The sequence below is a fragment of the Gavia stellata genome, chromosome Z, assembly GCF_030936135.1.
Source record: "Gavia stellata isolate bGavSte3 chromosome Z, bGavSte3.hap2, whole genome shotgun sequence".
In the NCBI taxonomy this organism is placed as follows: Eukaryota; Metazoa; Chordata; class Aves; order Gaviiformes; family Gaviidae; genus Gavia; species Gavia stellata.
The window spans coordinates 72,892,360-72,915,558 of NC_082637.1; the positions used below are offsets into that span (position 1 = coordinate 72,892,360).

At 52.3% G+C, this 23,199-nt stretch overlaps 2 protein-coding genes across 2 annotated transcripts; both read right to left on the minus strand.

The window, feature by feature from the left end:
• Positions 1–6,735: 6,735 nt before the first annotated feature.
• HEMGN (hemogen) lies at positions 6,736–12,273 on the minus strand. The gene is made up of 4 exons (XM_059834306.1): positions 12,169–12,273; positions 8,795–8,888; positions 8,086–8,357; positions 6,736–6,944 (listed from the first exon to the last, which is right to left on the minus strand). Exons 1-4 carry the CDS (start codon positions 12,248–12,250, stop codon positions 6,835–6,837), a joined length of 558 nt encoding a protein of 185 aa, XP_059690289.1. The 5' UTR covers positions 12,251–12,273; the 3' UTR covers positions 6,736–6,834.
• Positions 12,274–19,261: 6,988 nt separating this feature from the next.
• SPINK4 (serine peptidase inhibitor Kazal type 4) lies at positions 19,262–22,331 on the minus strand. The gene is made up of 4 exons (XM_059834359.1): positions 22,265–22,331; positions 21,220–21,254; positions 20,778–20,890; positions 19,262–19,316 (listed from the first exon to the last, which is right to left on the minus strand). Exons 1-4 carry the CDS (start codon positions 22,329–22,331, stop codon positions 19,262–19,264), a joined length of 270 nt encoding a protein of 89 aa, XP_059690342.1.
• Between the last annotated feature and the right edge of the window lie 868 nt (positions 22,332–23,199).

The following is a 23,199-nucleotide window of genomic DNA, read 5'->3' on the forward strand; positions in this document are numbered from 1 at the left end:
TGAAAAAAAATGTAGGTGCTAGTTATCTGTCCACTGATTGCTGTCACAGCCAAGCAGGCTAAAATCAGCCCAGGCCAAGACAAGACCAGCCAAGTCCCAATCTTCTGCACTGTGAGGTCAACACAAAGCCATGGCCCCTGAACAATAACATATTTGCAAGCTGCCTTTAAGACCAGGTGCTATCTACCATCACAACCAAAAGACCCCACAGCAGTGGGCTGGGAGAGGAGAGGACTGTCTCTTGAGGTGTGAAAAGTCTGTTCTTCTTTGTGCTGTGTCTCAGGGCCCTACATCTGTGTGGCCCCTTCTCCTGTGCTGCCAGGGGGCAGGTCTTGGGGGTGTGAGACAGATGCAGCCCGGGGAGGGGGTTCCTCTGCTGGGGTTGCGTCCACCGGCACCAACCCAGAGTCCTTGCTGTGGGATGGAGGCTGGGAGCAGGGCTGGAGGCTGGGGAAACACGGGGAGGCAGAGGAAATCTCAGCACCTCAGGTCTCACTGTGGATTTTCCGCTGACCAGCAATCAGCTACGTGTGACTTTGTCAAACAAAAGGAAACATGGATGGGAGAAATCTGAATGCAGCCCCATACATGACAGCTCCCACCAGTGTGGGATCCTGACAGCCCTAAACACCAACTTTGTGGGAAGAAGAAGCAGAGGGGAGGTACAAAATTTCCCTGAAAGACCTGCCTGAGCTTGTGATTGCTGAGGCCTAATCACAGAACGGGGGACTGGCCTTTTCTTTCACTAAGTGAACTACAGCTAATGTAAATTATTTGCTTGAGCACAGTTAACGGTGCAGGAGAGGCTGAGTTGTGCTCTTGAGCAAAAATGCTTTTCAGCAAACGCACTTCAAATTGACTGGGAAAATTATCCTAAACCCAAGAAAAATGCAACAGAAAGCACTCCAAGCCCTGACCCTTTGCCATGCACGTAGCACCTCAAGGAACTCTGGGTGCTGTAGCGGACAGAGTTTGGCTGGACAAAAGGAAAGCGGACCAGGTGGTCACATGAAAATCCCATATTCTCCAGATGTCCTCGCATGGCTTTGTATAAACGCTGACCTCACAGCATGGCTCCTTTCTTCAGGCAAGAGCGGAAATGACTGAGTTGGCCACAAATGCCTAGTGAGTGGTCCCATTCTGCCATGGTGTGAGAGGCCATGTCTGGAGTATTGTTGTTAATATTGATGGCTTTATTCATGGAGGAAGCAGAGGATGATTCAGGGCTTAGACCTTTATGCAGGGAACATTGATTTTAAAATCAAAGGTTATGTTTTGAAGAACAGTTTTCCGTCTTGGGTCACATCTTCCGTATTTTATCTTCATGGAGGTCTTCTCCTCCCCTTCCCTTCTAGAGAAAAGGCAAAAGAGAGCCTCACTTGAAGCGACCAGGGCAAATGGTTTCAAGCCTTCCCACTTAAGTGGCTATACTACCTCTCTGCCACAACAGGAGCTAGATTTGAATGTATTAACACTGCCAGAAGTGCAACAATTAACACTGTTATGAACGAAATCGTCACCTTTGCATCTCCAACAGAGCAAAACGCTGGTAAAAATGAGGTGCCTTCCTCATCTTTAACAGCCACCACATCCCCGCCGCTGACAAACTGAGTGTGTCACCGGGAGCTGAACCACACACAGGACTCTTCAACAGCCACGAGGACAAATGTTCACCTTGCTGCAGCCGTGTCCACGGGGCCAGGATGTCACTTCCCTGTTCATTCCTGCCAACGGCACTGCAGCTGCTGCAGCAGCCTGTGGCAGGTCGCGCCGTGCCCGGCGCACGGGGGCAGAGCCTTGCGACCACCCCCCGAGCCCCCCGGGGATGGAGACCCCACGCGCGCCTCCCCGCTGCCCTGTGCCCGGCCGCAGCCCCCCCCCCCCCTCCCCGGGGACGGGGCCGCTCCCTGCGTGCCGCTGCAGCCCCACGGGCGTCCCCGGGGGCGCGGGGCCGCTGCCGCCGCTAGAGCGCACTGCCGGACCGCGCGGCGGGTGGCGGCCGCCGCGGCTTCCAGCGCCCCGCGATCCTGCAGAAGGGCGCGCAGGGCGGCAGCGGCTGCTTTCGCTGCGGCCGCCGTTTTCCCCCGGGGCTGACCCGGCGCTGGCGGCGTGCGGGGCGCTCGGAGCTGCCTGCCGGGGTCGGGCGGGCAGTCCCCGGGTCGCTGCGCGAGGCGTTTCCCACTGGAAGTGCAGAGCTACTGCTTTGGGTACCTGAGAATGGGTGGCTCATTCTTGCACAGAACGTAATGCTTAGCTGCAAAAACGCAGCACTAGAGCTGCACCTTCAGTCGGCAATTAAACATTTCGACAAACAAGCAGTAATTTCCAGGGGCATGTAATTCTGTGTTCAAACCACATTTGGCGCTTTTGCAAATTACTTGGAAGGTGGTGTGTACAGAATAGGGTTGAAAAAAGAATCATTATGAAGACTACGAAGCACACAAACCGTGTTTTGGTTTCTTCGCTCTGCATTTGCTGTGTTTCATTGCTGAAAATCTCCATCAGTCTGAAGGAGACAAAGGCACAGTCATGCTTAAAGCCCCAAGTCCATCCAGATGGATTGAGTTTCAGCCAGTGGGTTGAGGCAAGTGGCCATTCCCCCTGCTTGATGTGGATGAGCTCCCACTGGAATACTGAATCCACTTAGGGTAACCCATTACGAGGAAGACATTGTTATACTGGAGCCCAGCTGAGCCAATCGAGATAAGGAGCTGGAGCATAGGACAGGCTGAGGGAATCCGGTTTCTTCACCTGGAGAGAAGGCGGCTAGTGTGGACTCTAACTTGCAGACCTAAAGTGGGTTACAGAGAAGGTGGAGCTGGGGTCTTCTCTGAAGTGAACCATGATGGGGCAAGAGGCAAGGAGCAAAAGCTGTGACAGGGGAAAGTCTGGTTGGACATAAGGAAAAAGCTTCTTCCCGCGACAGTGGTGTAGCCCTGGGATGGGGACCAGAGGTGGGGCCGGGGGGAGGATATCTCCAATGTTGGAGATGGTCAACACTTGGTTGGAAAAGGCCCTAAGCAGTCTGGTCAGAGTTAGCCATGCTTTGAGCAGGGGTTGGATTCAAGATCTCCAGAGATCTCTTCCCACTTAACTTTTTCTACAGTTATATGATTTCCTGGTGAAACAGGAGAGACAGGCCAGCTGATGGAGCACTGCTAAGCCCAGCTGGGCACACAGCTGCAGTCCATGGCAACCCTGGCAGTATTATAGAGGTATTTATTTAAATGGCAAACACAGAACAGGCAGGTTCAAAGCTAGCATGCTCTGAGCAGGAAATGGTGGCCAAAGACGGAGCGGGTATTTGCTGTCACCAGGATTTACTGCTTAATGTCAATATTGGTAAATCAACGAGAAAGTTTTCTTATCTCTGCAAGACCAGGTTTTGTGGGGTGGAATGGCTTTTCATTGACCTGGTGGCCTCTGGCTCGAAGTTGCTGGCCCATTTCTTTCTGCTCAGGCATAGCTATCACTTCACTTCTGCTAAGGACTAGAAAACCCTTCCAGCAAAAAACATCACCCGTGAGCAACAGCCTGCCACAAATCACCCCTGACTTCCTGCAAATGTGGGGGACCCCGTTTCACAGGAGCAATTTGAGAAGTGGGAAGCCAGGGTGCACGAACCAAACAACCTCTCTTTTCCCATAGAGCTGGAAGCGTGTTTCCTGGAAGGATATTGAAAGGTAATTGGCAGTGGACAGAGGAGAGTCTCATTCTCCTGGATATGATATCAGCTTCCCTTTCCTTAGCTGTCCCGTCATGCTTGTCAGCCCTCAGGGTGGCTCCCCATGCTCTGCAGGACATGGGAACAGGACCTGTGGCCCTGAGATGAGCTCACAGCAGCATGGTCAGCCCAGCCCAGTTGACATTAGCAAACACAAAGCTGAATCTCAGGAGTGAGCACTGAGCAGACAATCATAGTGGTCGTACTTACTGCGCATCACAGCATGCCTGCTTTGGTCTGCGTGGCTCAGGCAGCAGGTCAGAGAGTCCTGGAAGAGCCTCAGGCAGCCCTCTCACTGGTACAGCACAGCAAGGAGGAGAGCATTGTGTCGGGCACTGACTCAGCTCCCTGTCCTGGCTCAGAAGCCATCTCTGTGCACTCATCATCTGCTCCTCAGCACCAAGAAGGCTACAGTCAGTTAAAGGTCTCTGACCTCCCCCAGCCTTCCCCTTCATGTCAGACCCAGATCCTGCTTGTCACCCCAGAGGGTGAAAATTTCGTTTTTTGGGCACTCTGGTAACGGTCCTAGGTAAAGACATCTCTCTGGGGCTCAGGAAAGAGGGAAGGCAGGAAGAAGGTGATGCATTGCATCTGCAAAACAGCAGCCTTCCTCCCCTAGATACAGCCACCCTTGCCAGCCCATCCCCAGCTCCATTCAGACAACAGGACCTACCTCAGGGATGCACATGGACCTCCATGTGTCCAGCTTTGCGCCTGAACCCCATCCGCATAAGCAAGAGCACTGTTATCTGTCCTCTTGTCAGAGAAAGAAACAGTGGGTTGTGAGTGAAAGTGCTGATAAGGAGGGCTTTATCTTTCCCTTGGTTATTTTGCGATAAGATTTGTTGCTTGCAGGCATACCTTTCTTACCGGCTGCCAAAGAAGCCAGTTAGAGTGAGAGCAGCTCTAAGACAGAGCGTACAATCCGCAGGGTGACTCCAGGACCCTGTGGCCACCAAAGGCATCTCCACAGAGATGGACAGAGGTACTTTCTCTGGTTCCCATGAGCCTCTGCCCACAAGGAGCTCCCCAGCCCTCACAGTGCAGGATCGGCACCACTGACCATCTGTGTTACAGCAACGAGTGTTGCCCTGTTTTCATGGACATCTCACCCTGCCAGGCCTTCACCACCTCCTACAGCTCCACTTCAACACTGGAGAAGGGGGGACGTGCTTGTTTTGTACCCTCCTTGAATGACAGGGGCTCTGAGATGAGTCTAAAGCATCTCAGAATTTGCTTCTCCCAAAAATAAAAAGAGCTCCGGGAACCAGGCGAGCCTACATGTCTGCAGACATGGAGGTGGGCAGCGTGGCTGATTCCTCCTCCCTGTGAGCACTGCAGAGGGTTGGAAAGAGCCACCAACTCTTGCTGGCCTCCACCATGGCACGTGTGGGGCTCCACCAGGCAGAAGGGTCTCCTGGCCTGCCTGGCAGCAGCAGACCCTACAGCCCAGCCTCCTTGCAAAGTGGCATGGACACCACACTTGCAGGAGGACGCCAGCATGGCTTTTGTGAGGGTCATAACATGGCCTCCTGCCTCTGGCTTCCCTTCAGGCCAGTGCAGCCTCAGCTGCCTTCACCCAGTGCCTTGGTCTGGGCCCAGCATCCTCCCCAACTACAGCTCCTTCCATGCTACAGAGCTTCCACGAGGCCCTTGGGTTATGCCCTAAGTATTAAGGCGCAGCCTTGCATTATCTGAGATGTCTGTGGAGACCAGAACAGTGCCAAGACATCTGTGTAGGGAGACCCATCCTTCCAGGAGCTGCCTGTGGGGCATGGGCTGCATTTGCTTGGTTATGGGGCTGCTGGATGCTTTCTGCTTTGCCATCCACCCACCAGGTGCTTTAGAACTTCTGGCGGTGTAACTGCAGAGGTCATCCTAGGATTTCGGGATGGGGAGGCTGTGCTAAGCTCTTGTGAGCACTTGCCCCTCATGTGACATCCCTGGGATCAAAGCAGAGGTGGGTGTCAGTGATGTCCATCCTGTCACTGGAGAGACAGTGTTACTGGTGTCACTGGTGAGATGTCACATCTGCTGGGACGCAGAGCCTGTAGGTCTCTGGGACAGCAGCAGCAACATCTCCAGAGACACAAAAAATCCATAAATCCCCCAAATCAAGGGTGACCTCAGGGCCTGGCCAGCCCTGTACCCTGGGAGACAGGCCCTTGGTAAGTCAGATAATGGCAATAGAGACCTCCACCCCACCCCAAGAGGAGAAAGACCGTCTGTGTAAGGATATTACAGGAACGTAAGAGAGCCACCGCCTCTGCCACGCATGGGAGAGAAGACCACAAGACCTAAAATGTGGGAAGAGAGAGACGGCAGCCCATTCCTTCCTGGCTTCAGGAGAAATCCTGGGTGTGTGGCTGGGGAGCCAGGGACACAGCAGCTGTGCAGAGTGGCCCCTGTCTTTGCCCTGAATGGCATTTCCCTGACAAAAGTGTATGGTTCAGCTGAGTTTCAGACTGTCACAGTCAGCTGTTTTCAACCACCTTTTGTTTGCCTAACGTGGTGGCTCAGCAAGGTCGGAGTAAGGTTGCCCAGAAATTGAAAATGAAACACTGTCCAGGCTTTAGGAAAGCAAGCTGTTTACAGGGGAGGCAAACAGACTGTGAGAAAGGCCTTCAGCCTGAAGGTAATAACACAAGGAGGGGCTGTAGGGTTTATTGGGTGCGGGAAGAAGCCCCAGCTAGGCAGCTCCAACCAGCTAAAAATCACGGTGGCTTTCAGCTTTGCAACGCCACTTGCATTTCTGCAAATCAGAAATGCCTTTCAGAAACGTGGATGGGCACTGGTGTGTACGCTTATGCGGCATGGTGGGGCACCGTGCAGCCCCCCGTGGGACCACCGCCCAGGTAAAACAGCCTGCCAGCAGAGAGGGCAGGGGGGCTCCTGAGCCGCAGGCAGCAGGCAACTCCCAAAGGACTGCCTTTGCGCAGATGACTGCATTCCCCCTCATCGTAACCTGAAAGAAGCATAGGAAGCGGAGTCACCAGGAGAATATGGGCTTTATTACTCACAAGGAAGGAGCTGGTCAAAATCACTCTGCAGTACTTATCAGAGTTTGTCAGGCAGGAGTCAAAAACATTAAAAAAAATCCCCAAACAAAATTAAAATAGAACATGTGTGCTGTATTCGTTATCCTGGTGGTCATTTTCCAGAGGAGTATTCGAAGCTTCTGGTATTTCTGCTTCGGCTGGTTTCAGCACTTCCTCTTCACCTATAAGGCATGTAAAAGACAGACCATTTCATATTGGGGGGCTTTTGTGTGTTACACTTCCATGCCATGCTAAAGCCCCCATGGACAGGCTCCTCCAATTGCCTGTAATGTTAGGTAGCTCCTGGTGGCCTGCCTGCTTTTCAAAGGACATGGCAGTCCCAGGGTTTGTGGAGGGGAGTTGGAGAAGGTAAAGCCCTAGTGGGTTTAAAGGCAGGAGGCAAACAAATGCAACCCCAGTGCTTGCCCATTTGAAGATCTCAGGGCTGGGAGCTGAACTGGTGTGATGTGCCCCAGTCAGCCCCAGTCCCCAAGATGCAGGATTGTTGTTTTCCATAGTGAGAGGCCTCTTCTTCTCCCCTGGCACAGACATTGCTGGAAATGCAGTAATTGGGGGTCAGAGGATGCCCACCTCCTCTGAAGTAGATCCTAGGTTTTCCTGGTTTTGAAGCAACCTGCATGCTTGACCCACTGACTGCTAAAGTATACGTGCTCTCCTCTTCCCAAGCCAGATCTAGGAGCAAATCCTGCTGGCCCAAGCTGCGTTAGCTGTAAATGGATTTCCCGAGCCCAGACGGCAATCTGCCATTCAGACCAGCTTAGTGCGCTCTGTGCCGCCTCAGTCCTGGCAGGTCCCAGTCCCCTGCAGACACCCACCCCTTGCTCTAGTGCCCACCTTTCCCTCCCCACAACTCTGGTGTTAGCCCCAAAACCGGGTGGACTGCTGACAGAGCGTGTCCGGGCTTTGGATCTCCCTGACCAGTGCTGGCCTCAAGAAACTGCATCTTCTCTCCACAGCATCTCTGCCCTAACCTGACTTGGCGGAGCCACAGAGGTGTCCTTAGGACAAGGAGCTGTTTAGGACCAGGGACCACAGACCCCATGCCAACAACTCTCCTGACAGAAGTGGGCTTTTTGTCCCTCCCCATGACTTGGAAAGCAGTATCTGCCCCCACAGCCCCAACATCCCCCCCGCCCCTTTCCCAGCTACCCGAGTCATGTTTGGTGGGGCAGGGACACGTGCCCTAGTGGTGCCATGGGCTGGTAGTTGATAAGGTGGGCAGCCTTGGCTGACAGTCCTCAAGAGGCGGCACTGCACTGACCCCCAAGCCCCCACGGGGCCAGCGGCTCTCTGGCAGCTCACCGGCGGGATCTTGGCTCCTGGCTGCCAGCTCCCCCTCTGCCATTCCCGGTTGCATCCCGCTGACCAGGTCCTGGACGGTCAGCACGAGTGGCTGTTCTTGATGCACTGGCTCAGGCGGTGCCAGCTGGGAGGGTGCTGGCTCAGCCTCCTCCTGTGGGTCGGGCTGGCGGTCCGGCTCCAGTTCTGCCTCCAGGCTGGGCTCCACTGCTGGCTGGCGGCCCCGTCCTCGCCTGGCACCTCTGCCTCTCCTTTGCCGTTTGTTCTCCTGCTCCCTGCCAGGGGATTTCACAGGGGTGAAGCGTTGAGCGTGGGGCAGAGGATTTTCCCTCCTGCTGCTTTGCCGCACCCCCGGCTGTGATCGTGACCCAGTCTATCCCAGCAGAAGCTGCAGAAGCTGCACTTCTGCAGCCTTCCTCCCCAGCCCTGCACGGCAGCCTCCTGCGGCCGCACAGAGGGCTGGGAGCTTGGGCACCAAATTTTTCCCCGGCCCCACGCTGTGGTTGAGGGTTGCTTGCCACCCAACCCACCACCTGCGTAACCCACCTCCCATCCATCTCTGGCCCTCAACGCCCGCCTAGACCCGCTGCAGGCAACCCTTTCCCCACAGCTTGTCTCTGTCCGTGTGCGAAGATGGAAGGGCTGGGCTGCCATGCCTGCGATCAGGTTAAGTGCACCAAGAAAATTACTCCTCAGCATAAGCAAGATTTACCTCAGAACCCACTGAATTGAGTCTTTCTCCTGGGCTTCTGCTTTTCTTTTGCGGAGCAGCTCCCGGTCTCTCAAGCGGCGGGTGATGATGACATCTACAAGGACAAACTGAGTGCTAACATGACATCCTGGCCAAGGGACAATTCGATCCCTCCCTGCCTGGTGACAGAGCACTGATGCAAGAGGCCATGCTCTTTTTGTCATGAAGTGGGTCTTGGTATGAAACTGCTTGGGCACTGTACTTCCAACTCAGCCTCAGTGGGTAGGACACACCACCAAAAGCTCCCAGGCTCCTGCGCTGAAAGTTACTTTAAATTTCTAGCTGCAGTTTTCTTTGTGCTGCTGCAGCCTTGGGGTGACCCTTGTCCAACCTGCTCACCACTGTGGGGACCTGGGGCCTGACTGAAGCACGGGGCAGGCTTCCCGTGCCATGAGGACACCATGAAATCCCTTGGCCAGACGTCACTAGAGGATGCAAGATAATTCTTCATGTTTGCTCCGTTGTTACCCTTTCCCCAAATAGCTGCAACTGGCCACTGCTGCTATTAAGATGCTTCTCTAACTAACTAAGGAGAAAGCCTTGCCCTGCAGAACAGCCAGCCCTACAACACAGGAACAGGTCTGTGGCGGTGAGGGGGTGAGCCAGCGGGCACAGGCCTTCCCGTACACAGATGCTCATGTGTTTTAGGCTGAGACCCTGTAGGGGATGGTGACCCAACCAGAGACCAGGACAGGGCTAGTACACACTGCTGGGTGTGAGGAGACTGGTCCCAAAGACCCCACAAGCAATCCCAAGCTGGTCTGCAGCTATGAAGAAGACTATGGCAGGGCTGAAGACAGACTGACTCATGTGAGAAAGCTCCAACACTAACTTCAGCATTTGGGCAAGATGTGTAGGTTACCTACAGCCCCCAGGAGAATGGAGCACCCCCCGGGTCCCAGTCACCCTGTGCAATGCCTTCTCAGGCCAAGGTAAGTTGTGCCCATTTCACTGGCTGCAAAGGGCTCCAAATGGCTTCCTGAGGCAAAGACATCTCAGCCATCTACACCTGGGTGAATGAATTCCTGGACTTCACTGAAGGTAGTACTGAACTTCCTCCCACATGTCTTTGTCCTAACAGACAACATCCTTGATGATGTGGCAGTACGGTCTTGTGGTTTCTGATCCAGTCAGCCCTGAATTTTCTAGTTTGGACTCCAGCCTGTGATAATAAAGACCTGGCTTAGATCAAGTAGCATGAGACTGCTCCCTTGAGACAAAAGGCATTGTTCAGGAGCAACACCACTTCCCTGGGGCCTGGAGGGAGAGGGCACTCTTCCCACGCGTACACTGAAGAGGTCACAAAAGTGCTTATTTTCATAGTTTCAACAAAACCCACACAAAGAAAAAGTAAGACTACAATCTGCTCCTTCCAGATGTAATCAGACCTAGCTCCTTCCACAAACAGCCTCAGCTCACACTAAAGTATTAGGTCAAATCAGTGAAGAACAGTCAGTTTGTCATTCCTTGCCCAGCTGGGAGAACTGGCAAGATGAGAAGAGCTTCCAAGGCTGAGCTGGGACTACGGTTCTTGTATCCCACGTGTCTGTTAAATGCAAGAAAAAACGTAGTCCAGGGCAGAAAAAAGCAAAACTGACAGCAGGAGCCAACCTCTACCCAAAGTAGATCTTTACACAAGACACTTCTGATAATTAATAATACTCTTGCAGAAATATAGCTTGGAAAGGATCTCTTTTGGTCTCTGTTCCAGTGTCCTCATCAAAGCAGGGCCAACTTTAAAATTACATCAGGCTGTCCAGGACCTTGTCCAGAGAAGTTGGGAATACATCAAAGCCCACCTCTCTGGTCTCCGCAACACTCTCACTGTTAATTTTTTTCCTTTCTATCCAGCCATGTTTACAATGTGGACCTGGTGCCTCCTGTCCTTTCCCTGTGCACCCCTGTAAGAGCCTGGTTTCCTCTCTCTTCCTCCTCTCAAAAAGAGTCTGGCTGTCCCATCTCTGTAGCCCCTGTTAGGCAGAGGATGACTGCAGTAAGATCTCCCTCTCAGCCTTCTCTTCTCCTGGCTGAACAAGTCTGATTTCCTCTGCCTGTCCTCATGTGTCATCTGCTCCAGCCTTTAGCAGTGTCAGTGGTCCTACACTGGACTCATCCTGGTATGCCTTTGTCTTTCTTTTGCTGAGTTGCCCAAATCTGGGCATGGTATTCCAAGTGCTGTCTAATAGTAACAACAGTCACCATCACAACCACAAAATAAAAAATAATCCTACTTTCTGTTGTTGCCTATTAGTTTTTCTGTTCTTTTATTGCTGGTTTTTGTATGGTAGTTCCAAGAGCCCCCTTCGCTGTGAGCACAGTAAAGCCATACACGAGAAGATGGCTCCTCTCCTAAATAAAAATCCAGACTAACCAGACCAAAGAGAAGGGGCACAGCAGGATGCGATACAGATGTGAAGGCCATATGCAACGACAGTGCCGGAGTATCTCAGTGATGGCAGGGGCATCTCAGCATGACCAGAGATGGTGTCAGCCTCTGAGATGAAAAACACTGCGCTTGGCCTGTACAGCCGAGTAGACGTTCCCCAAATGGGAGGCTGTTGCCCAATGTGAAGGAGTATCAGAGGCAGCAAGGCACAGCTAACAGGAGATGACTCTGCCATCCACATAGCAAAAGGCAGGAAACTGCCTGGGAAGATGAAGTTACAAGTTACAAGCAGTAGCAGGATCTGCACAGGGCTCCCGTTTAACTGCTGAAGTACATAAATCCCTTGCACATCCCTTTGCAGCCAAGGTAACTTCCTTTCCCTTTCAAGATGTCTTGTGAGCCATAAAAGCATTTTTAGGTGCTTGCAGTCAGTGTCCTTCCCGACCCACCCTAAGCAAATTGTTTTGCAGAGGTAGCAAACACCCCCTCATTCACTTCCAACTGATCCAAAAGAACACTCCCACAGCTGCTCCAAAGCTGTCTGTCACCTGCTAGCACTAGGCAGGAAAGATCACAGCAGAACATCTGCATCCTGATGAAAAACTATTTAGCAGGGGACACAAAGATACAGAGATTAAATGAAATGAAAAGACAAAAAAATCCATCAAGCTAAGAGAACAATGAGACAGTATTGCCAGTCTGCAAACAGACAATATATTGATGCTGCCGGAGGGACTTTGTCTGAGTTGAAAAGCCTTTATAGGTGCTTCTGCCTTTGTGATCTGAAACACAACATGGAAAAAGCCACATATATTTGCAGTTAAATGTGCATCCTCCATCCCCCAAGCATAAACTGGTAATTATTAACTCCTTTTTTAGAAACCACTGGTGACAAAGATCATTCTCTCCTCTCTCCAAACACTCAAGTCAGGAGTGGTCTCGTCATTACCTGGTACAGCATACTCCTCACGGGCTGCAGAGGGTGGCAGGGAAGAGTCCGAATAAGCATGGTCTTTTCCTAAACTCTCCATTGCTCTTTGCAGTTTTAAATAGAAAGCAGCTTAGTTCCCTGGGAGCGGCATCTGGAGATACTGGTGCAGCATAATGACAGCTTGAAAAAAATGCAGACTGCCCGCCCAAAACCTCTTATCTGGCCAGGCCACTAGTAGGGTAATAATATTCTCCTTATCAGAGTGCAAAGGTGTGCGAGTCTCTGCCCAGCATTTACCGTGTGGATTGCAAAACATGTTAGTGCTTTTATACAGCAAATAATTCCATTTCAGATAGGAAATTTACACTCACTGCTGCTAAACTGTGACTCAAATGTCCTCCTTTACAGTAGAGAGAAGCTGCACAGCAGGGCAGGATGCAGCACTGCCTCGCTGCTGGTTTCCAGAGTGAGATGCAGGGTGTTGTTAGGCCTCGAGGACCCCTTGTGAGGTCTGAAACGGGCCGTATGCTGTTTGAAACGTGTTTGCATAGGACGCTAGCAGTGCTGGTTGGAAGGGACCTCTGTCTCCACTCCAGTCCCCCTCACAGCAGGACTATCTGTTGCAGGAGGTCAGGGCAGGTGTGGCATCACATGCTTTGGAAACTCCCAAGCCAAATTCATGTGAACTGTCCAAGGGCTGGCTGCACTACCTTCCTGGAAAATCCAGTCAGAATAATGCATCCATACTGGGACTCCAGCCAAGGCCCGGTGCGTGGTGAGGACTTCCCAATGACTTGTTGGTCCAGTACCTGGTGGGTCAAGGCTATGAGCAAAACCCTTCCCTCATGAAGCAAGATGGCAATGGGCAGCCCCAGCAAAACCAGTGGGAAGACCCAGCTGGTCCCTTGCTCCCTGAGGAGGATATTCTTTAGTGGTTGCTCCTAGCTCCCTGTTGCCCATCACAGCCCCAGACCTCTCACGCAGCCTCTATAGGACCATCTTTGGGGCCAGTATAGCTGCAAAGGGGAAGCTTCTGCTTGGTACAACGGCTTCAATCCTGAAATCCTGCTCCCGGCTCTGCAGTCTGCATGGCCAGACCCCCAGGTCGGTCTGCCTCAGTTTCCTGCATGTGCGATGAGCTGGGAATCCTGGCCTCCTCTGCAAACTGCCTTTAGAGGTTCCTGTGCTGGGATAGTGCAGAAAAGCTTAAGATTATACCTGTGCATAACAGTTCTGCTGGACCAGAGACCTGTCACCACTTTGGCCAGTTTCTAACATGCTCAGTGCCGTAGTATTTGGGATTCAGCTTCTACGAGCACTTTTCTCCTTGAGCTACTCAACTGCTTATGCTCTGGTGAGGTGCTAGTGCTCCTAACCTCCCCCTTCCAAATGAATTCAAAGTGGCTCCAAGGTTAGTAGAAGAACCCAACAACATGGCTTTCCCCAGGTCCTCTAAGAATTGCTTGCCTTTCATGGCAGGGATGATCCCATGATCCCACCTCCTTGTGCAGTCCCAAGACTTGCCCTGGAGCAGCTCCTCAGGGGTAAGCAGATCTGGCCTGCCTCCAGTCTTTGCCAGGGTTTTGTTTGGTTTTTTTTTTCAATGTACAGCATTTGTTCTCTGCTGGTTCTCTCTCTAGATCCCTGGAAGCTCCAGAGTTTGAAATTTCATGCATGTGGTTTTCTTAAGATGTAGCCTGGGGGTCTGTGGTCATCTCTGCTGCCTTTCTGCTTATCCCTTGAGTTACCACTTAGCTCTAGGGCTCTTCCTCTGTGTCCACTGCAGATTACATGGTACCTCCAGATAGGTGGGGCAGGTTTAACAGACCCAAAAGAAGCAGCAGGGTGGTGGCAGCAGAGCAGATATGGGAAGGCTCTGATATGGGAGGGTGGGCCAGGAGCATGGGTGGCATAAAGAGATGTGAGGCTTCCAAGTCATTCATAGGGGAGTTTCTTGTAACTCAGTCACAAGTGAAGGCAAGGTGTCCCATGATGGTGCGGGTGTCCATGTTCCAGCACTGTGTGATGCTGCATGACCCTGGGGTCACCCTGCCTCATACAGACATCCTGAAAACTGTATCTTCAGGATGTTCTACCATGCAAAGATAGTGCTTGGGAAGAAGGAAAACATATCACACCTTGAATACTATGTTCAGTTTTGGGCCCCTCACTACAACAAAGATATTGAGGTGGTGGAGCACATCCAAAGAAGAGCAACGAATTTGGTGAAGGGTCTAGAGCACAAGCCCTTTGAAGAGTGGTTGAGGGAACTGGGTTTGTTTAGTCTGGAGAAAAGGAGGCTGAGGGGGAGACCTTATTGCTCTCTACCACAACCTGAAAGGAGGTTGTAGCGAGGTGGGTGTCAGTCTCTTCTCCCAAGTACCAAGTGATAAGACAAGAGGAAATGTCTTCAAGTTGCACTAGGAGAGGTTTAGACTGGATATTAGGAAAAATTTCTTCACCAAAAGGGTTATCAAGCACTGGAACAGGCTGCCCAGGGAGGTGTTTGTGTCACCATGCCTGGAGGTATTTAAAAGATGTGTACATGTGGCACTTAGGGACATGGTTTAACAGTAGACATGGCAGTGTTAGGTTAATGGTTGGCCTCAATGACCTTAAAGGTCTTTTCCAGCCTAAATGATTCTATTCTATGATTCTATATGCCTGGCCATAGAGGGATATCACGTCTGGAAGTGCTCTTACAAAGAGCTTGACATATTCTGGGCTGCTTGCAGGTGATATGAAACATGGAAGACAGGGTGGAAATCCTTGGGTGTTTCAGTGCTCCATGGGAACTGGGTGCATGCTCAGGCTGTGGCTAACTCAGCTTCTCACACCCCACATCTACTCAGTCACTCCAAAGCCTGGTGAGGTCTGATAAATCACTCTTGACTCAGCAAAACATTGCCATATGACACTGCAGAGCTGGTACTGTGAATGTTTCTCCATTCCAGCCATCTTCTAGCTGGGCAGAAATCAATAAATTTGTAAAGAACATTTGTAAAAGGAAGAGTCACTGTGCTCTCAGAGTCTTTACAGGTGCTTAATGGAATAGATGGGCTTCATAATCTTAACAGAGCCTGGGCTTGCATCTCTCAGGACTGACATCCCTGTAGAGATCTGGCTTTTGTGTGTGAATTACTTTAAATGCCAAGGCAGTGATTTTATTATCCCACGGGAAGGCTTTGGTGATGGATAACAGTATGGAAATTATAGACTCCACCGCCTAGTTTCGAGTTGTTTCTGCTCTGAAGTGGAGGGACTGAGCGGCAGAGACTCACCCACAATGCCTGGGACACTGGGCTTATTTTAGAGCCCAGTGTTGCTTCCCTGTCCCTGACAAGTACCAGCAACACAGCAGACTCTTCTCCAGCCGAGGTCTGTAGCAGTTATGGCCAAAGTTGCATCCCCTTTGCTATGGATGAATTTGTGCAAGTAGGTTAAACTTTCTGGCCAGTCTCAGTTGCACGAACTGTTGCAGCTGGACACTTTACAGTATGCCAGGCGCTGCTTCCCTCCCCTTTCTCTCCACATTTCAGTTCAGCTAGCACTGGGCCAATGTCACTGATGCATCCAGTTTCCTAGGTGAGGACCTGGAGGAGCTCAACCAGGTGTCCAGCAACCTGGGCAGCTCCAATGTCACAGACTCCTTGAGTGTCACTGGAGCTGCTTGGTAGGGGAACACCCCCAATGTTGGGTACATCTCACCCTGCCGGTCCCCCACATGGCTTTCACTACCCAAAAGCCCTGGGAATGCTTTGTCTAAGGGACAGCTGGACCTGGGTCTGGATCCTGCCACTGGGCCTGTCTCCTGGCCCTGTTGGGACTGCTGTCACTGCAGACACAGCAACACCAGACTTTGGATCTATGTATGAGTCAAAGCTCTTGACAAGTCTCAATGGTATCTCTGTTTACCCCTGCCTGGCATTGCTACTGCAAGGCAATATCCAGAGACCTACCTATCCCTTCCTGCAGTCAGGGACGCAGCCCTGAACCCAAGGTTATCTGGGGGATCAACATGGGCAGCTGGGGGAGCTACGCCGCTGTCACTCTAGCAGGGTGTCAGGGCACTTCTTCCAGTTTTGTCTTGCATGACAATGACAGAGGAGCATTTTTCAGGCTTGTCCTTCACTCCCTGACTTGAGGCAGGTTTGGGGGCAACTTGCCTGGTTGCAACACGCTTCTCCGGGAGCAGGACTACCAATAGCTCTGTGTGACGAACTATGGTGCCTGTGAAAGCAGATAATCCCTACCTCCCCCTGCCTTGACTGAAGCATGAGAAGATGGGAAACAGATGGATAAATTCAACAGGCAAGACTGTACGCAAAAGTGCAAATCCATGTGCATACCCCCTGCCACAGACCAATGCATTTTTGCAGGCATCTTAGTGTCCACCAGCTGACCTTGCCAGACACAGATCTGCCAGGCTTCAGAGTCAGGCGCTCTGCACGAGGCTGGATCCAGCCGTCCTGCACTGGCCCCTGACATCTGTGGTGATATTAAATCACTCCCTTCGCTCTTGAACTGCGTGAAATAAACAAGCAAATCCACTAGTCCCCAGGGAGGATGGGTATCTCTGAATTGGCTGTGTGTAGAGTCAATGCTGACCCTGTCCTGAGGCTGCCCACGCTTTGACCTTGCAGGTCAGGCACGCAAGTGTGTGCTTTAGCTCTGCAGTTTCTGAATAAACACTCCATGTTGTGCTGGAGGCATGCGGTTTCGCTCTTCAGAAGAGCCCCCGAATTGTCTGTGTTGGTTTTTCCTAGCCTCTGCAAATAAATAGACGTGGCTCTCATGGGATACACAGTGACGGGCTGCAGCTACTCTGCCTGCATGACTCGAGCCACTGCATGGGGCTGAGATGCCGGTGCCCCCCCTGGGGAAGAACGGGTCCCAGTTATGCCCCATGCTATACTGGGCGTAACCTTCCCCTCAGCCCTGGCAGAGAGCTGGGACAGAGCTGCCCGAATACATCCTGCCTGCGGCTGGGTTGGCAGCAGCAGGAGCAGAAAATCCCAGGGGGGAATGAGCAATGCATTTGTGTTGTTCACCATGGAAGTGTTTTGGGGGTGATAACCCCACCATAGCCCTTCCCTATGGTGCAGGGGAGACACCATCTGAAGGTCGGCACAGAAGGACTGGCAATGCAGAGAGCAACACGCAGCCAGACCACCTCTCCCTTGCTACCTGAGGACTGGAAGGTGGCAAACAGACTTGCAGAGCCCCGGGACAAATGAGCAGATGGTGTAATAGCAGCAGTTGTGGACAAGTGGGCAAGGTGTGTCCCCTCCTCTGCAGAAGTGGAAAGGGTCCAGGGAAGGAAAACAGGGACTATCAAAGATCTGGACAACTCTGAGCAAGTAGCCAGGCTAAGACTTTTCAGCCTGGGGAAGCGCTTTTAATAAGAGAAAAGCTTTTCATGACAGCAGGTTTCTCTGGGCCAGAAAATGATGGACACCTGGTCAGACAGATCTCCCATCTGACCAAGCATGGCTGTTTTATGCTCCTCAATGCTATTTCCAGCTGCAGCATAAAAACCACAGAATCACAGAATGATAGGGGTTGGAAGGGACCTCTGGAGATCAGTCCAACACCCGCCCCCCCCCCCCGCCCCCCCCCCAAGCAGGTTCACCTAGAGCAGGTTGCACAGGAATGCGTCCAGGCGAGTTTTGAGTATCTCCATAGAAGGAGACTCCACAACCTCTCTGGGCAGCCTGTTCCAGTGCTCCACCACCCTCAAAGGAAAGAGGTTCCTCCTCATGTTTAGATGGAACTTCCTATGACCAAGTTTGTGCCCATTACCTATCAGCAATGGCTTTGTCATGCATTACAGTGCTGTGGTGTTCTACCTGGAGTAAATGACCAGCTGGCCAAGCACAGTAGCCATGACACTGGCACAGCTCCCAGGCTTGCAGGGTGGTCACTGACTTCAGGGAGCTTGCTTGACCAAATGATGCACCCAGGACCCTTACCCAGTTACCTGCAACTGAGTCATGTGAGTATAGTAGCAAGTCAGAGCAGCATCATCCCCTGTGGGTGAGCACAGCTCTGTCGTTGGAGGGTTTCAGTTCACACTGAAGCACTTTTCAAAGCAACCCAGTGCTTTGCTGAAGCTGATGAGAGAAATCTCAACTAGTCATTCTGTAGAAATACAACATCTGGTGCAGGACTGAACTGAATTCAGGAGGCAAGTCCTGGGTTAGCCAGTGCCTTCTGATCTCTGTCACTGCGAGCAAAGTGAGCCCCTTGCATACCCAAGTTTTACAACCTCATTACAGGTATTTCATGAAAGATGAGTTGTGTCCCAGCTGGTGGAATTGGGAGACGAAAGAGCAGAGAGAGCCCCAAAGACTGCTGATGCACACTTACACTGTTACCTTGGTTGGACTGTGCCCTGACACCAGGAGCAACTTAGACCTGAAATTTGGCAACCGGCTGGGAACTTGCAGTTCCTGGAGAGCATTTCTGGGTAATTAGTTCAGTTTGGAGGTTGCTCTCAAGTCCTGGAGCAGAGATCCGGGGTCCCTTGCATTCAGAGTCTCCACTCAGGCTCTTTCCATGCTCCCATGTGTTATCTGGGCTGATTCCTGTTGTGAAAAGCTCTTGGGTAAAAAGCTGAATAACGTCTAATATGAGAAGTGCAGATGTTACTATTTTCAGTTTACATCAGCTCTGGAAGTGGTGGTGTTTACTAGGGAGCCAGGGAGTTGTCTTCTCCCACGCTGAAGAAACTTTACTTTCCCTTTGCTAAATTGCCTCCTACAGAAAAATACTGCACTTGTTCAGCACCTTCTTCACCGGATCTGGGTGTTTCTTGCTACTCGCATGTGGCCTTTCTCACAGGAACATGGGTAAAATAATACTCACAGTCCAGAGCCCTGGTTTGTGATGTGGATTTGAAATTAATGTCTTGACTGTACACTTTTAGTAGCCCTTTGTGGGAACTGGCTTGTGCTCTTTTCCCTCAGCCTTGCATAAAAAACTGCTGTTGAAAGAAGATTGTGCATGTCATTTTATTATTCACCACTGCTAACTTAAATGTGCAATCAGCACAGAGCACATAGGATCAATTAATCACCTGTTTCTAGGCTCAGGAAAGCTACCAGAAAGTTCAGACATCTTGACACTCCCCATCTTTCAAAATCCGGATGTCTTGCCTGGTTTTCCTAGAATAACATAGGAAGAAAGAGTAAGAGCTCAAAAAAATCCTCCCCAAGTCATACTTTGGCTCCTGTCCAGCCCATGGAACGGAGCTATTATAAAATTGGCTTACTCATTTTCCTGTCTAAAAAGCTGTGACTGCATGCCATCCTAGCCCACAGACGTCCCCTCGGCGGGCATGCAGCACCGGTGGTGGGTCTCCAGCCCAACCTGCTCCCAGCAGGGCTGTCCCCTGTGTGAGGTTGAGGTGGCCATGGCTCTGTCTGAGCCCTAACCACCACCACCCCCAAGGACGGAGCCCCCCCACCTCCCTGGTGCACCACCCTCCTGAGGAGGGGGTTTCCTCTCTGTCCAACTTGTACTGTCTGGGGTACATAAGCATACATGCTTATGGCTGTTGCCTCAAGTTGCATCACCTGCTACCACTGAGAAGGGTGTAGCCCCATCCCGTTTGCAACCGTAGGCTGCTGCTAGATCCCCCCAAGCCTCCCCTTCCCCAGACTAGCCGGACACAGCTTCTCCACACCTCTTTGCAGCTTCCCTTGACAAGCTGGTCAACCCTCTCCTCCTGCAGCCCAGCACACAGTTTGTGTTATTTGCCATGCATGTGCACTGCTGACCTGTGTTCAACCTGATCTTCACCCTCGGTTCCTTTCTAGCCAGAACCCCTGCTCAGACAGTCACTTCCCAACCTGGATAAAATCACTACCCCAAAGAAACCCTTGTGCTTCTCATGAAGTCCTTGTTGCCCTAGTCCTCAAGTTTATGGTGGTACCTTTTGTTTGAAGTTTTGCCAAAAGAGCCGTGACGGACATAACTGGGCATCTGCATTTGCAGAGGTCCCTTTGAAGGACTTAGTGATGCTATTTGACTGTCCAGACTAGATGCCTAGTTGACCTTTTTGCCCATCTAAGTTCAACTCTCCCTTCTCTAATTGCAGTCAGCACAGACGGTGGGACCTTCTCCCGTCCTCTGTGGAGCATCTGGTTTGTTGCCAGCTTGCAGGCACTTGTGTTGGAGGGTTTCCTGCCATGGACTCCTGACCTCACCTTTTGGATCTCCTGGTCATGCAGCCACAGGGTGGTCTGATTTAGCAAGCTGATCCAATGCATGAATATACAGCTCTTCTGTGGGATTAGTCCCCTGCCAACACAATGAGCTAAATCCCTCCGCCTGCAGGTGCACAGCAGTCACTAAACGTGGTGCCAAGGATGGGACAGGAACCTACAGGCAAGGGCTGGGGGCATGCCTGCACCTATCCGCGGGCACGCACAGGCTTCACAGCCCAGCGCCCAGCTCAGCTGACATGGAAAAGTCCTCCTCCACTTTGCTAGCAGGAACACGTGTGCTTCCCGTCTGCCATGGCTTTCCCCAGGCATGGGAGAGCCTGCACGATTTCACAAGCACCCAGTTTCAGGCGGCCAAAATTAGGCTCCTGGAGGTCTCTACCAAGGGCATGAGCTTACATTTGTTGCACACAGAGCTGGCATTCATTGGCATAGGTGTTCCCATCGGTCCCACAGACAGGCAAGTGCAGGAGGGGGCAGGCCTGTAGCTCAACCATGTCTCCACACACAGGCTGGAAAGGACAAACCACAGCGCACATTTCAATGCTGGCAGCACCCATCTCTTCCTCTCAGAGCACCCGGGCAGGAGCAAGTGCCACTGGTGACCTGGTTCCATCTGCCCTGGACAGGGGAGGGTGTGCACACAGAGCGGGAAAACAGGGAGGAGAGGTCACCACATCCCTCAGTGGGACTCACAGCCTGGGCTTTGATGTGGGTTTGATGCTGGAGCACCAGTACCCATGAGGCTGGGGATGATTGCTGGGAACAGCCTTTCTCCCAGGCACGCCAGGCACTAAATCCCATCTCAAGCTATGAACAAGGAAAACCGGAAACCTCTTACCCTCCTCAGGCCATTCCCTTCATTCAGCTCCACTCCTGAAACAGAGCAGAGAACCGTAAGTGTGGCACACCTGTGACCGGTGGCAGGAGGATGAGGCATCGACAGAGGGTCACTTCTAAACCAAAGGGAAGGCAGGGTTGTGCAGGGCCCACTCAGAACCCGGATCAGCTGTGTGGGTTTCGTGAGGGGGGATCAGTTTGCTGCATGCCATGCCCCCACCCTCCCAGCAGCACAGTGCACAGTCTCCATCCGCAGCTGAGCCGGCTGGGACAAAGCTGGAAACGCCTGTTGCCACCCCCTAATCCATCTCCCGACAGCCCTCTCTCCCCATCTCTGGACCAGGAGCTCCACAGAGCATCCAACACATCCCAGGAAATGTGAACCCATACAGTGCTGCACGTGGATATGGTTTATCTTCAGAGGGCTGAGGCTCTGTGACACTGCACAGCCAGACAACAGCCACCCCCAGGAAGAGCTGCATTCGCTGGTTTCCTTTTCTGCAGTCAGCAGAGCAGTAGCAACAGTTCACAGTCCATCTGTGCAGTGCACGAATGTCCTGGGAGCATGAGGGCTCACACACAGGCTGCTGCAGGACCACCACTACGTGCACCTAGGTAGTACTGGTTTTCCAGAGCCTACAAAGAGCTGCTTCCCACGTGAATATGCTGAGCACATAACGCTCTTGCAAAGACTTGCAGGTCTTCATGGAGGCAGGAACAACAGTAGCTACCACCCCTGTGTATGTGCTGTCCTCCCCAGATCCTGGTTCCCGTTTGCATTGCAGGCTGTCATCTATCCCATCCCTCTCCCGAGTGTAATAGGGTTGACAAACCAGCCTGTAACCCTTGCCCCGAACTGCTAACAAGGCACGGTGTGTTTGCTCCAGTCCTTCTTTCCCACCATACTGCCACTGTGTTTGCCTGCCCTCCTCACCTCCTCTCCAAACCAGAGTTTCTGGGTCTTTCTGCCCTCCCACCCATTTTTGATCCCTCCATGGTTCCCATGGCCACGGAAGAGCCAGCTGCCGGCAGCAGAGCAGACTTACCACCGGCAGTGACAAGAGTCACCAGTGCTGCCACCACCGCCACCACCACCAGCTCCCTCGCAGGCATGGTCAGTTCAGGCACACACGCTCGTGCACCTCGCTCCACTCGTGGCTGCCTTTATAGGGGAGGGCACTGGCTTATCTCAGCAGCGCTGGGAAAAGCAGCATTTTGAGCAGCATTTGATCTGTACTGGGAACAGCTGGACTGTGCACGCAGAGGGATCACTTGGGCGCTCTCATGCAGCTGATAAGCTACCCCAGTGCCACCTGCCAGTCCAGGTGCCGGCACAGGAGGCTGCTTTACAATCCCTTTGCACTGTAGTCTGGGTTAGGCAATGCTGCTCTTCTCCGCTCCACCCAGCCTGCTTACCTCTGGGTGTATCTTGCCTGAACCAGCCCTCCAGCTTTGCAGCCACCATTCTTCATATGTGACAGGTATCTCCATTTGGGTTGGGAGACTTCACAAGGAAAAGCCAGGAAATTCAGGTTGATTTGGGTGGCTGCGTTGTGGCCTGAGTGTTATCCCGTGAGACTCGGCCAGCTGCATGCTCAGCTGCCTGACGCACTGGGCAGGACCCCAGGAGGGGGATCTGAAACACACAGGAGGCCTGCCGTCATGCTGCTGCAAGCCCACCCTGTTGCTGGGTGGGATGGGACAGGCTGGAGGTGCAGAGGGGCTGGAGGGAATGAAATTCAGCTGAGTGGGAGCAGGGAGCTGCAGGTGCAGCCGCTGCCTGTGCTCCTCTATCCATCATTGTAGATGGTTTAATACCTTGCTCTGCTCCTCAGCTTGGTCACATAAATGGTTGCAGCTGAGACGAACAGAACAAAATGATCTTTATCATAAGATTCAGTGTGATGGAAGGGGGCTGTGTGCATGGATACCCAGCTTAAATATGCAGAGGTAGCACATACAGCAGGGAGGGGACAGAGAG

Coding starts and splice junctions, on each gene's coding strand:
- HEMGN (XM_059834306.1), bottom strand. CDS start 12,250: ATGGAGAGTTTAGGAAAAGACCATGCTTATTCGGACTCTTCCCTGCCA. Junction 8,358..8,794: donor TCAATTCAGTGGGTTCTGAG/GTAAATCTTGCT, acceptor ATCCCCTGGCAG/GGAGCAGGAGAACAAACGGC. Junction 6,945..8,085: donor CAGGAGCCAAGATCCCGCCG/GTGAGCTGCCAG, acceptor CATGCCTTATAG/GTGAAGAGGAAGTGCTGAAA.
- SPINK4 (XM_059834359.1), bottom strand. CDS start 22,331: ATGCCTGCGAGGGAGCTGGTGGTGGTGGCGGTGGTGGCAGCACTGGTG. Junction 20,891..21,219: donor AAGGGAATGGCCTGAGGAGG/GTAAGAGGTTTC, acceptor TGTCCTTTCCAG/CCTGTGTGTGGAGACATGGT. Junction 19,317..20,777: donor CAGCTCTGTGTGCAACAAAT/GTAAGCTCATGC, acceptor ATGTTATTCTAG/GAAAACCAGGCAAGACATCC.